Raw genomic sequence first — 14,799 nt, 5'->3', positions numbered from 1 at the left:
TGGAAAAAATTATAATTACTACTTCCCTTTAATCTTATTGTTTTCTGTTTGTATTTGTGTTCAAGGACATGAGATACATCGCAATTCGCAACTGCTTTTGAAAGGTGCCCTTGTTATCAATAATACACTTGAGTTTCAAATTTGTTACTTATTATATTTGTTGGGTATTTAGTAAACACAAATCGCGTGTACAAAATCGATTGTTTAAAAATTGTCATTTGAAGTTTTTTCATTACAATCTACGTACACGGTACACAATAAAAAAAGAAGGCACATACTTCATTTATTTATTTGATTATATCTATATATATTTATGTTACATCTAAAAATAAATTAAAATTTTAAAAAAAATTTAAGTGAAAAAAATAAAATTGAGAGACGATATTATAAGTAGTAAATAATAAATTTATTAATTAAAATATAAAAAAGCACATTTTTTCCATTTATTGGAATAACAAGGTGGTTTTTAAGAAATTAATGCGTTGTATATGAAATATTCTATGCTACACTTCGAGTACTTCTCCCCTCATGATGTGGTCAAATGTCAACCATTAGATCATCGAAACACATGTCAATTTTCATCTCCCACGTGATCTAATGATATTAAAATAGGGAGAGAAACACTCTCGGTGTAGCATAGATTAACCTAATAATAATGATGATAATAATGATATTTCATTTAAGTGGCTAGGAGTGTTATTCACACTCCAAAAAATGTTAATAATACTCCATCTTATATATTTAGTTTTTCTATATGGACAAGATTACCTTTAATGATACTCTCCTTATGTTATAAAATTTCTATTTACCATTAAAAAACACCTCAAGTTAAATAATTTTATTTGTCAACATCTAAACTTTTATTATCTCGGAAAAATTTCATGGTTTTAATAAATTATAAAAAAAACTTTGTTGATCTAAATATTTAATTATTCATATTTTATTCAAGATTTTGTAGGGTATAAAAAATTTTAGCCATTATATATATATATATATTTATAAAATACAAAAAAATAACGGGGTTTACAAAATTTTGATTTACCAAAAATTTATTCAATTTCTTGGGGTATGATTTAAATTTATACATATTAAAATTAATATTAAAAGGTAAAATATTTTATTACTTCATAATATTTTTGACGGCGCGTAATCTAGTGATTAAGTGCATAATTATAACGATAAATATATTATTTGAACTTTATTCATTTAATATAAATATATATTTTTTTGAACTCATTAATTTCATATAAACTTATTTGTTTGTTTAGAAGAATGTTTACTACACTAATATATTAAATAAATTTTGATAAATTACATTTTATTGGTAATATGCTCGTTTATAAGATATTGTAATAAACTTAAACTTTGATTTTATATGTTGCAATAAAACATAAGAAAATGTACGGAATAAATTATGAAATACATAATAATTAAATTTTTATTCCAAAATTAGAAATTGAACATTATAACAAACAATTGTTATATATGTCGAATAATATTTGTAATTACTCAACACAATAATATTTTCATATTGTTCTATGTTTAAAAATATGGGATGACTAAATACTTAAAAAAAAGTGAATTACTAAAGTCCCATATAATTTAATTATTTTAGGAAGAAAAATTACTAATAAATTTTTCTAAACAAGACAATAGGATGATATAGTTTATTTCTATCTAAGGGTGTTTATTCGGACGGAACCGAATCGAACCGAAAATTCGGTTAACCGAATCGAATTTCATCGAAAATCCGAACCGAATTTTACGGTTCGGTAAAAAACCTTGGTTTTCGGTTCAAACCGAATTTTTGGTTTCGATTCGAACGATTAACCAAATCGTGAACATTCTTATTTTTATCAAAAATCCCAAAAATTAAAAGTGGAGTGTAATTAACCATTAGTGGTGTGTAAATAACAATTCTCATTATTTAAATATATAATTTTTCCCTTAATTAAGACAACCGATAAACTTCTCCAAATTCACCACCGAAGATCCGCCCTTCTCCGCCGCTGCTTTACCAGCATTTTTCATCTCTGCCGTACGTTGCCGGACCCAATTCCCGTTCTCCGACTCCATCAACTCCCTAATCCGCTTCTCAAGCTCCGCCGCAGTTACAAACCCATCGTCCGCCATGTCCAGCCGCAGCGCCACCTTCATTCCCTCCACCATGAATACCCGTTGCATCTTCTGCTCAGCGTACAGAGGCCAACAGATCATCGGCACGCCGAACGACACCGATTCCAGCGTCGAGCTCCGTCCGCAGTGTGTCACGAATCCGCCGACGGATTCGTGGCTCAGAACCTCCTTCTGCGGAGCCCATGACTTCAAAACAAATCCCCTGTTTCTTGTTCTCTCCAAGAAACCCTGTGGAAGAATAGCGTCCAAGTCCAGCTCCTCCTGCCACGGTGGCGGAGGCTTTCCCGGCGGACTGCGGACTGCCCAGAGAAACCTATGGTCACAGTTTTCTAAACCAACCGCCATTTCCTTCAACTGCTCCGCCGAAAACAAACCCCTTCTGCCGAAACAGAGGAATATCACGCTTCTGGTTGGCTGTAAATCCAGCCATTTCAAGCATTCGTGCTCTGTAACACCATCCTTGCTGTTACTTTCAGGAATCACCGGGTCAATAAAGTAAACTGGAGGAGTTTTAGAATTTGGTGTACACAAATCCTTAACTATCGCATCTTTAGCTTCAGGCTCCAGCGCATCAAACGAGTTCACGAGGATTCCATCCGATCTTCTCATGTTAATTGAAGTGTCTAGAAAGTGTTTGTAGATGTTACTCACTCGAAAATGCATCGCACTGGGAAAATCAGAAGAGCGAATTCGTGGACACCCGGGAATCTCAAGAAAGCCGTTGAATGTTCCTATGTCTTCACGAATGGTTTCGTGAAGAGTGGGGAAATAGAGAAACGCGCAAAGGCCATACCCGCCGGTGCTGGAGTAGAAGTAAGTGGGTATATTCAAGCTTTTAGAAACTTCGAACGCAGGATTACAGAAGAAATCGATGACAAAAGCTCTAATTCTTGATTTCTTGGATATTTCTTCAAGGGCTTCGAGTAAGATCGGGTTTTGGAGACGTGGGATTTCGAAGAAGAGTTCGATGGGATTGGTGACATGATTTGGAGGGGGAGAAGCGACGTCGGAGAGGCGGTGGTAGGCGATCGAGGGGATGGCGGCGATTGAGGCGACGGCGGAGGTGGAAGCAGTGCTGAGGATGGTGAGAGGGACATCTTGGTGGTGTTTGGCTATGAATTTTGCGATTCTTAGCATGGAATCCAAGTGCTCCGGCGTAGAATAAAGGACAATGGTCTCCTCCATTGTTTGTTTGACAAGTCACGAAAATAATGGTAGAGTGAACGAATGGGGCAAAGTAAGAGGCGTATCCGGTAACTGCACTACTATTTATAAATTTTTTAGCCATATAAATAAGTAGAATTCGTTTAGGGAAAAAAAAAAGGAAAAGAAAGAAAGTAGAATTCCTATTTTTCAAAAATAAAAAAGTATAATTTATGAAAAAAGTAATGTTATTTATATATAAAAAAAAAGTTTCGAAGGTCGTGGGCTTAGTTTGATTTCAGCAATAGGAAAAACAAACACAGAAACTCTTGAAGATGATCTCACATGTTAATTTGTTAGATGTATATCTTTTATTTGGATCATTAATGAGAAAATATCATTTTTATGCAAAACTATTATTTTTTAATGTAAATATGAGCATGATTGATAATATCAAGAAAATATTTTTTTACTGTAAATATGAGCATGATTGAATGTTTCACGGATTAAATTAAAGATCTCGTGAGACCCGGGGTCTCACAAGATGTCTACTAATGAAAAAATAATCTTAAATTCACATCTACAAATTTTATCTTAAGAACACATTTAACAATATTTAACACAAGAAAACTCCAAAATTTGGAAATTTATTCTCAAAGCATACAATTTATGCACAACATGTTCAAAAGTAGTTGAGAGTCACACATAATTCAACTGCCTGAAAACATGGAAAAGTAGTACACATTTAAAGACTTCTCCGACTAAGGGGAGCCACAGGTAAGAGCATCTGGGCTGTAGCCCGAGTGCCCATTTCTTTTCTTTTCTTTTTTTTATAAAAAAATTATGTATTAAGTTAAGCTAAATGGATTTCTAGCCCGGTGGTCAAATTTAGAAATAAAAGAAGCCCAGCAGCTAGCCCAACCACCTATGATGTGGATCCATTTCTTTCATCTTCACGAGGCTTGTTCCAATTTCCTACAGGATGAAACCGTGCGAAAACGAAATTGTAATTGGATTCGGCTTGTTCCCAATCACCCGAATCCTCAACTTTAAACCAATTTGCTCGTGGTATCATATATCTCAAGTACACACTATATTTAGGGTTAGTCTATGCTACTTTGGGAGAGTTTCTCTCCCTATTTCAATACCATTAGATCACGTGGAACTCATGTATTTTTATGGAAATTGACATATGTCTTGATGATCCAATGGTTGATATTTGACCACATCATGGGGGGAGAAGTACTCCAGGTGTAGCATAGAATAATCCATATATTTATACAAAGTTGGGTCAAATCCTCACCTATATTCCCATAAGTTGCGTTTGGATGGAAGAATTTCAAATCCATGGATTTCGATTCTATTTAATTGTTAACAATGAAACAATAGATCAAATCCTAAATCTATACAATATTTATTTACACATTAGTTATATAAAGTAGAATGCATTTTAAATAAATCCATTATTAGGTGGATTTGAAATTTATCTGAACTAACATAAAATATCATATAAAAATGAAAAGAGTAGATTTAAAATTTATGTTGCTACTTCTATATACAAAAAAAATACATTTGAATATAATTAAAATATATGGATTTAAAATCCTTCTATCCAAACACAACAGTGTCTTACTCTTGTGTCAAATCTTGCCAATTAATTGTATATTTGTAATCAGTACCAATTTATATATGCATTAGTATTAATTTCTGAGTAATAATGTTTATTTTTTTAATTCAGAAATTAGCATGTGATTTATAATCCTTTTTATCCCAAATCAGAATGTTGAAAAGCAATATGAATTGAATTTATGAGGATGTAAGCCCTAACAATATGAGTTGATCATCTTTGTAAAGTCGGGACGTGGGACAAACGGCAAGTAATTGTTAGCATAAACCTCTATGGTTCTAGTGCATGGCATGATTATTTTGGCGAACTTTCTGGAGTCACTTATCATGACTAAGATTAGGGCTGTCATATCGAACCAAAATATCGAATTTTTTACATACAGTACCGATTTTTTTTCGATATATAGACATTTTTTCGGTATACCAAATTTTTTTTCGGTATCAATATGGTATCAATATGGATTTTTTCCATACCAAAATTTCAAAATTTCGCTATCGGTATGAATTTTTTTCATACCAATATTTTTAGTATGGTATACCGAAAAATCACCCCTAACTAAGATTCTTGGGTTAGGATGCATAAATCACAACTTCATTACCATGAGTATGATTGTAAAGATCATCTTTTATCTTGTAGTTAAGAAATGTTTAGATATAATCATTTTATGTCAAATCCATAAATTTATTTGCAAGATGATGGAGATATAATAGATTACATTGTCGAAATTTTGACCGAAGTTTTCAAAATCTTGCGAGTTCCATTGCAAAATTATTGAAGACATTGTTAACGAAAAACTTGCAAAATTATTGAAGATATTGTTAACGAAAAACTTGCAAAACTATAATTAATATGTATTGATGATGTTCTACTAAACAGGGTGCCCGGGCTATCAGGGTAGGTGTGTGGGCCTGACAAACGAACCATGCTATGAGCCAATATCGTGAATGGTTGGTTTTTAGGGATGGCAATGGGGCGGGTTCATCAAACCCGCCCCGACGGGGCGGGTCTAGACCCGTCAAAGCGGGTCCACAAACGGGTCCGGGGCGGGTCTCGGGTTTGGCCAAACCAGCCCCGGACCCGCCCCGCCAAAGTATTATATATATATATAAATTTAAAATATTCATGTATATATATAAATATAAAATATATATGTAATATTAATAATATATAATTATATTATTATACTAAATAACTAATATTTTATCCATAATTTGAATGTGTAATATTATTGGATTGAAATGAATTTATTTTATTATGATATGTTTAGTATAAAAATAAATCATTATAATGTTTTTTAGCTAATAAATATTAATTAATTACAAGTTAATAAATTTAAACTTGTGAGAATAATTTCTTTTTTGTCTTAAATATTATAAATCTATTTTTGAAATTAAATTTAATGATTTTTGTTAATTTTTAAACTTTTTATTTTTTTATTTTAATAAATTTAAAATTATTTAATTTATGGCGGGTCCAACGAGTCTAACCCGGATTGGACCCGCCGGGTTCGCGGGGCGGGTCCCGAGTTTAGCCAAACCCACCCCAGACCCGCCCCGTTGCCATCCCTATTGGTTTTAGTGGGTTTATCACTTGCTTCTTGCTTGTAACGCCTGTGTATAAGGAAAAGGCACCAAAAGCATGTTAGTGGGGCGCCAGAAGGGTTTTCGACGGGGCCACTCCAATGCTTAAGTTAAACTTAGAAATAAAGTGGGCTTTTTAAGAAGAATTGATATAAGGCTTTAGAGAGTTTAGATGAACATAACTTTACTGATACCTGTAGCAAGGTATTTATAGACCTTGGAGTGAGAGAGTCACTCCGTAATTTTGGGATAATGGCCACGATCTGGGTCGTGGGTATGGGGTCTGCCCACGTTTACCTGCTCCGCATGATCCAATCCAGGAGGATCGGGCTTACAGCAATCGTGGAGATCGTGCTCCTAAAGAAATGGGTGTTGCCCAAGTTATGCAGCCTTGGATTTTTCCGCCTCACACATCCATCCGGGATGAGCTACTCCCTTAACCCCGAGCTACTAATCCGACCTTATCAAACCCTGTCGCCCTTGCTTTTACATAGCTCTGATACCCCTGACTTCCCGGGATATCACCACTTCTCCCTAAAATAGTTGGGCTAGAGCCCTGGTCGCTGTCCTGATTAGCCACCCTAACGCCCTTGCTTTCCAGTTTAGCTCTGATACCCCTGACTTCTCGAGGTATCACAATGTATCTTATTATTTTAGTTGCTATATATTATTTGTTTTTCAGTAAAAAATTCTAGCTCGGATACATTTAAAATCTTGACTCCGTCATTGTCTCCGACGCAAGCTAAATATTTCATCCAATTCTCTGCTCTATCCCTAGGCTATTTTAAAATGAAAAAATATTTTTGGTTCTGTAAGTTGTAATTTTTCCAATTTTAGTCATGTTTAGAGAGATCAGACGAGCCAACCCATGGCGGAACGGGCCGGCCCACCAAAAACCAACCGTTTGGCAGGTCGAGAAAAGGTCAGCCCACCATCCCGGTGGGCTGAAAATCCTCAACCCAACCCAAGGTGGGTTGTGGGTTAGGCGGGCCGGCCCGCGGATTGGCTCATTACAAATAAAAATAATTATAATTAATTATAAGTTTCATTTCATAAATAAATATTAAAAGAAAGATATTAATAAAATTTTTAATTATTGATTTCACACGTGTAATTTTATATAAAATAATTAATACTATAGAAATCACAACTTTCATTGAAAATTAAATGTATATATCACCATAAAAGTAAAATAAATAAATAAATAAATTTCACGCCCGTCGGCCAACCCTGGCCCGCCAAAGCTTGTGACCCACGCGGGTTGGTCCGCTTAGGCCCGTCTTCATTTGGGTTGAAAAAATTTCAAACCAACCCACTTAATTTGTATGGCGGGACGGGCCGACCTGACGGACATAACCCAAATTGACGGCTCTAACTACTCATGTTAGCTCAAAATTTTCAACATGCATGCATTAATTTGCAATATTTTTTGATTTCGGTCCTTTTTTTCATAATCCTACTAGACTGCCAGAAAATGCTTAGTTGTCCTCCAGATTTGTTGACTTGGAATTTAAAATTAGAGATCTTGTTTTTATGGAATCTACGTGGATCAATCTAAATTTCAAATAGACTGAAAATACTAAAGCAAACCTTAAAAATTCCACTTAATTAGACCCACAATAATAATAAAATTCAAGCCACTTATTTCTCTCACCAATCCCACTGAAAGGTTTCGATCCCCTTTCGAAATATTGACCGAATCAAATCTTGCGAGTTCAATCGCAAAATTATTGAAGATCTTGTTAATGAAAAACGTTTTGAGACAATTAGGAATATGTCTCTTATTATTTTAATTTATATATATTATTTTGTTTTTCTTTAAAAAAATTCTAGCTCGGATATATTTAAAAAGCTTGATTAAGCCTCGTTTAAGCTTGAAGCTTACCCAAAACGCTTTGATTCGGCCAAAAGCAGTAAAAAATGGTCAGACATAGGTTGACCATGCCAAGTGTCATTAAATATGCTTAAATGTGACTTTTCTAAAAACTAAAATTGATTAATAAGACGAAAAATTATCATAAATTAGCGATTTTATCAGTAAGTGATTGTTAGAAATATTAGAAATGTACAATATCGAATGATTAAGTGTAGCGATGATGTGAATGCAGTACATATTGAGGGATTTTAGCAAATGTTTTAAAAAAGTAGACCAATAAATTTAGTTTATGTTCGATGACACGAGTTATGAAATGAATGATGAAATAAATTGAATTAAAATCTCACAAAAAATTAATGTATTGCACTTGAATTGATTATAATTATTCATTATTTACTCCGTTAATTTTTTTGAGATGACTAAAATTATAGTTTAAATTAAAAATGTTTTTTTACATTTAAGCTCGTAGTAATCACGCTTAAGCTTAAAAAGCTTGAAGCTTGGTTCTCACGCTTCGACACGTTTCACGCTTTTTAGAACCTTGATTTTTAACGCTATGTTGGAGTAGATGTATAATGTTGCACCAAAATTGGTGAAAACATACCGTAAAAAAATTGGTGGAAACATGTATCAGTCGTGATGAGATGTACGTTCAACGATCGCTGGGAGTTTTGATGCAACCTCGACCAGTGATGGTCTTGGAACTTCCTTAACCGATAGAATTTCCAAGTCATGGGCTTAATTTGCTGCTTTGGCAAGGATGAGATGTCAGTTATAGATTTGAGCTTCTTGATCCTGACAACCTCATCTCTCTTGTTAGGAGAAGACGTTCCAAATACTTAAACAATTGGAGTATTGTCCTCTTCATCTGTTTCATCTTCTGAGACTACAACTATTTTTCGTTTCACTGATTTGGAGCGTTTCTTTTGCATTGGAGCTAATTGAGCAACTTGTGTGGCTCCAATTTCTTGCTTGATTTCTCGAAGAGTGTCAGCAGTAACCTGGTTTTTCTTCAGGAACTTATGAATTGTGGCCTCATTCAGCCATTTTGCAGCATGGATGGGTTCTGTGGCAGAGAGATCGACCCCTAAAAGACTGAGAATATGACAAATCTGAAGATCAAATCCTTCTGATTGTCCTTTGCCCTTGATCATATCACAAAGAGTGGTGTAAAGAATATCAGTCCAGTTGATGGTGATCTTGGATGCGATAGAAGCCATGTATCGAAATTTCTCAAGAGTCACCTTGTCATAAGCTCCAGCCCTAGCGAGGAGAGCTTTGGCCACAATATTGGCCAACAGACGGTAAGGAACTTTGATGTTAGATCTGTTTGAGAGCCGGAATTTTGATCGGAGCTCCATCCAGTGAGAATTCCTGAGCTCAGATTGATGCATTTTCGTCAGGAAGCTCGGAAAATTTTGTCAAAGCCTTGATGGGCAGATCAAAGGCACTCCCGAGGAACTGTTGTTCAAATTAATGAATGTTTGCTGTCATTGATAACACATAAAATTTTTCCATGGACTATTTGGGGAGACACAAAGAATTTCTTGAAAATGGGTAGGCTTAAAGTGGAGGATCCACCGAGAAATTTGCGAAGACCTGAAGCTTCCAGCATGTTGAAGACCTCCGATATGCCTGCATTGTTCACGGAGTGAACTGCTTTGAAATTAATTCCTAGGGTTCGGAGGATCTATGTGCACCTGTGTCCAAAACAACTATGATTGCCTTGAAATTTTCACGGTATGATCGTCTTTAAAATGTTCCAACGATGTATCATATGATACAAATTTCAATCGCGGTGGCTGGAATCGTGAAGATGACCGAAAATTTAGTTGTATTTCAAATACATGCAAAATATTATTGGAGAAAAACTAAATATAATGTGTGTTACATATAAATTAAAAGGGAAAGTAGGAGCACATGAAAGTAGATGAACATGGTCCCAATAGGTCTTTCAAGCACATAGACAAATATGACCATACACATTAAACCCTAATAATTTTTATTCAGTTTAAATCATTTCATATTTTGGACTTTTACCTCCTGTGTTTCATTTAAATTCAGTATATATATTTTAATACTCATTATACTTAGTTTTCTCACAATAATATTTTACATGTATTTACAATACAACTAAATATATGTTTGTATTTTAGTTGAAGAGAGCAAGATGTTTAAACAAATTAATAGCACAAGTTAGGTACAACCACCAGTAGAAAAATGGAAAGTAAGAGAATATGCATGAACATATTTTCCAATATGTACTCTCTTCAATTATATAGACTAAATGTTAGAAAAATATTGTAACACCCAGTATTTTTAGTACGTAAATTCGTATGCATAATTAGGGAATTTATTTATTTAGAATTTTAGATTATGTGTTAAATATTTATTTGAAATTATTTGTGCATGCTTTAAGTTATTTTTAAGCATTTAACTCATAATTAGTGATTTTTCATGATTTATGGAAATTTAATTATTTTATCGCGTAGACGGGACCGTGGACGGACGAGATGACAACTTTCTACCCAAATTATTTTATGAGTCTTTTAGGAGCCCAAAAATATTATTTTGAGTTTTATTTCCTCAAAATTATCAGTATTTAATTTTATATAATTTTAGGAGTCCATTTTTATCCAAATTTAGCCAAAATATTGACTTTTAATTACCTTTAAAATTTCCTAAATTTAATATTTCGGGATTTAAATAAAGTTATCAGATTCTTAACTTTTATTTTGAGTTTTAAGTTGTATATTTTATATATATATAACATCTTCTATTTAATTTAATTATCCTACACATTATTTTAAATCATTTTCACCCTAAAACTCTACCCAACATCACGCCCTAAACTCTCAGCCGCCATCCCTCCCTTGTTCTTCATCTTCTTCAGTCGATTTTAGCTCCAAGCCTCCTTTGGTGATCGGTTTTTCAAGCTCCAAGTTGGTTGTCATCGCCCCGTCGTCCCGAAATCATCTTACACTCCTTTTTCTTTCCATTCAACGGTGCAAGGCATGTTTTCCTTTCCTTTTTTTAGCACCATATCAGTATTATGATGTATGCGTTGTGTATGCATCGTGTGGTTCAAAGAATTTTCAGAAAAACGATCGGTTTGATGTTTGATTCATGTTCATGCGTTTGTTTGATCTTGTTCACACGTTTGCTTTTGGCATGGCTCGTGCAAGCTGCTGGTCAAGGTCCCTAGGATGTGTGTAACACCCGGTATTTTTTAAATATACGTAAATCCGCATGCATAATTAGGATATTTAATTATTTAAATTTTAGATTTATGGGTTAAATAATTATGTGAATTATTTTTGCATGATTTAATTTATTTTTAAGCATTTAACCCATAATTAGTGATTTTTATGATTTTTAGTATTTTAATTAATTGTTTTGATCGCGTAGACGGGACCGTGGACGGACGAGATGACAACTTTCCACCCAAATTATTTTATGAGCCTTTTTAGAGCCCTAAAATATTATTTTGAGTTTTATTATCTCAAAAATTTAAGTATTTAATTTTATATAATTTTAGGGGTCCATTTTTATTCAAAATAAGCCAAAATATTGACTTTTTAGTATTTTTAAAATTCCCTAAATTTGTAATTTCGGGATTTTTGTATTTTTAATTTAAATTATCAGATTGTAACTTATATTTAGAGTTTTAAAATTTTATGTTTTATATTTAAAACTTTTAATTATTATTTCATTATCCTAAAACCTATTTTTTTAATTAAAACTAAAAACCTAGACTAACCCTAAGCTACCCAAACCCACGATTTCCCTAAGCTCAGCCGCCAACCCCATTCAATATTCATCTTCTTCGGCCAGTCATCCCCAAGAAAACTCCATAGCCTCGGTCTTGAAGGTCCAAAGTTCATCGTCGTCGCCCCGTCGTCCCGGAATCGTCTCGCTTTCGGTTTTTCTCTTCGTCTACGGTGAAAGGCATGATTCCTTCTCTATCTTTCGTGACATATCAGTGTATTATGTGTGAGTCGAGTTTGCATCGAATCCTTTTGAGAATTTTTTTCAGAAAATTCAATCGGTGATGGTTGTTTGCGTTTGATTACTTGGTTTCTTGATCATGCTCACGTTTTTTTTCATGCCATGGGTGCGTCCAACTGCTGTCCAAGGTCCCTAGGTCGTGTGAGGGTTGTCTAGGCTCGAATGGCTCGAGTGGTTCGAGCCAAACGAGCCCAGAAAACCCAGCTGGTGCAGATCGGCTCCTGTAGGCGCGCAGATAGGGTTCGTGGAAGGGAGCTCGGGCTGGGCTCCTGGGGCTGCATGGGTTCGAGGTTTTGGTCTGGTTAGGACCGCCCAGACGTGGGCTACGTCTGGGCGGCGGGGCTCCGGCCAGGGGTGGCCGGAGCAGGGCGGCAGCAGCCCTGGAAGGGCTGCTGCTCGCGGCTGCGGCCGAGAGGAACAAGGGGGAAGACGGGTTAGGGGTTAGGGTTAGTTCCGGGTCGGGTCTTGGGTCCGGGTCGGGTCAGTTAAGTCGTGGGTCAAGTTAGTTGGGTCCGGGTTCGGGTTAAGTTATTTGGGCTCGGGTATTTTTATTTTAGAGTTTTAAGTTTAATTAAAGGGTTAATGGGCCTAATTAAATCTTAAAATTTTATTGGGCTCAATTTAATTATTTTGGGCTAAGATTCAATTATTTGGGCTTAATTAATTTATTTAAGTGAGTCCAATAATTTTTATGGGTTTTAGGGCCCATGAAAGTTATTGGGCCAGTCTTTGGGCTTTTGGGCCCATTGGGACAAGAACAGTGTTATTGGGCCTAAGTTAGTCTTAATGGGCTTTGGTTGATTTATTGGGCCTAGAAAAGTTGTTAATGAGCTTAAGTACACTAATGAGCCAAGTCTTAAGTTAATGAGCTTGTATGTCTAGGGCCAGCAGTTGAATCAAACCATGAGAAATTTCACGTGTCCTGAGTTTATATTTAATTATTTTACGCATGAAAAGTTATTTGAATATTTATATGATATTAGAAAATAAATTAAATATAAATGAAGGACACACAATTTATTTAAAGTACATGCATTCATGAAATCAATTTTTATGCTATGATTGAAGTTCTATGGTTGAGCAAATAAAATATTTTAGGTGGAAATTGAAGTAGTGTGGCCATTTATGTATGGGCAGTTTCTGCCATTTATGTATGGGTGGTTCGCCACCAGCCTCGTACGATGGTTTCTTAGACTGATCAGTTGCACTATAAGTATGGGTCACACTTACGGATAGGACCATTCGATGTTAAGAAAATAAGTGCTCAACAACTCAAGTATGTATGATATTATGTATGTTATGTATAATTCAGTGATTTCTTTAAACAACATTTATGTTATTATTGTTGAAGCATGCTCATGCATTTATAGGTTAAGTATTATGTATGAAAGTGTATTAAATTATTTTAAACCCTTGTTAGTATGCATGTTGGGCCTCTAGGCTCACTACACTGATATGGTGCAGGTGAGTACGTAGAGGAGCAGGTTACCCCTACCGGTGGTGAGGACGTATGAGCGGAGCTGCAGTGGCCCCGTGACCGTAGTCTGCATCGTGCTAGTGTTCTATGCAAGAATATTTTAAACACTATTTTATTTTGAAGATTTTATTCCAGTGTTAAGTTTTAAGTATTATTTTTATGCAACTTTTTAGTGCATGCACTGTTGATTAAATTGTTTTGAATTATTTTAAGTATTGCATGATTCAGACGTTTTAGTAATTATTTTTTTTATGTTGCATAATTATTTATAAAATTTTAAATCTCTTTTATTGTTGTACATATATGTATGGGCATATATGTATATATATATTTTACTTAGTATTTATTTTTAAAAAAAAAAAAAATTTTAAATTTTCCGCATTTTAGAAATTTATAAGTCTAGGATGTTTCAATGTGTGAGGGTGGTCTAGACTCAAATGGCTTAAGTGGTTCGAGCCAAACGAGCCTAGGAACAGGTCAAGGTGCGATCGGCTCTTAGGATGCACAGACTAGGGTTCTCGAGTAAGGGGCTTCGGCTTCTATAGTCCAGGGTGCATGGGGTCAGGCCAGAGGCTAGGTTCGAACCGCCCAGACGTGGGCTACGTCTGGGCGGCGGCGCTCCGGCCAGGGGTGGCCAGAGCGGGGCGACAGCAGCCCCTAAAGGGCTGCTGCTCGCGGCCGCAGCGGATTGGGCAAGGGGTAGGGTTCGGGTTTTAGGGTTTGGGGTGACTCGGGTCGGATTGTTGGGTCCGGGTCGAGGTCAATAAGTCATGGGTCAAGTCTAGTGGGTCCGGGTCCGGGTTAAGTGAGTCGAGATCGGGTATTTTTATTTTTAAGTTTTAAGTTTAATTAAGTGTTAAAAGGGCCTAATTAAATCCAAAAATTTAATTGAGTTTCATTTAATTATTTGGATTAAATTTAATTATTATTGGGCTTAAATAAATTTAATTAA

At 35.1% G+C, this 14,799-nt stretch overlaps 1 protein-coding gene across 1 annotated transcript; it reads right to left on the bottom strand.

Annotated features, from left to right (window-relative positions):
• Positions 1-1,664: 1,664 nt before the first annotated feature.
• On the bottom strand, positions 1,665-3,383 carry LOC140865290 (chalcone 4'-O-glucosyltransferase-like). Its single transcript, XM_073269884.1, has one exon. It carries the CDS (start codon positions 3,319-3,321, stop codon positions 1,948-1,950), a length of 1,374 nt encoding a protein of 457 aa, XP_073125985.1. The 5' UTR covers positions 3,322-3,383; the 3' UTR covers positions 1,665-1,947.
• Between the last annotated feature and the right edge of the window lie 11,416 nt (positions 3,384-14,799).

The sequence above is a fragment of the Henckelia pumila genome, chromosome 4 (assembly GCF_033568475.1).
Source record: "Henckelia pumila isolate YLH828 chromosome 4, ASM3356847v2, whole genome shotgun sequence".
NCBI classification, from domain to species: Eukaryota; Viridiplantae; Streptophyta; class Magnoliopsida; order Lamiales; family Gesneriaceae; genus Henckelia; species Henckelia pumila.
The sequence above is the reverse complement of the archived record's forward strand: the minus strand, read 5'-3'. Positions and strand labels throughout refer to the sequence as shown.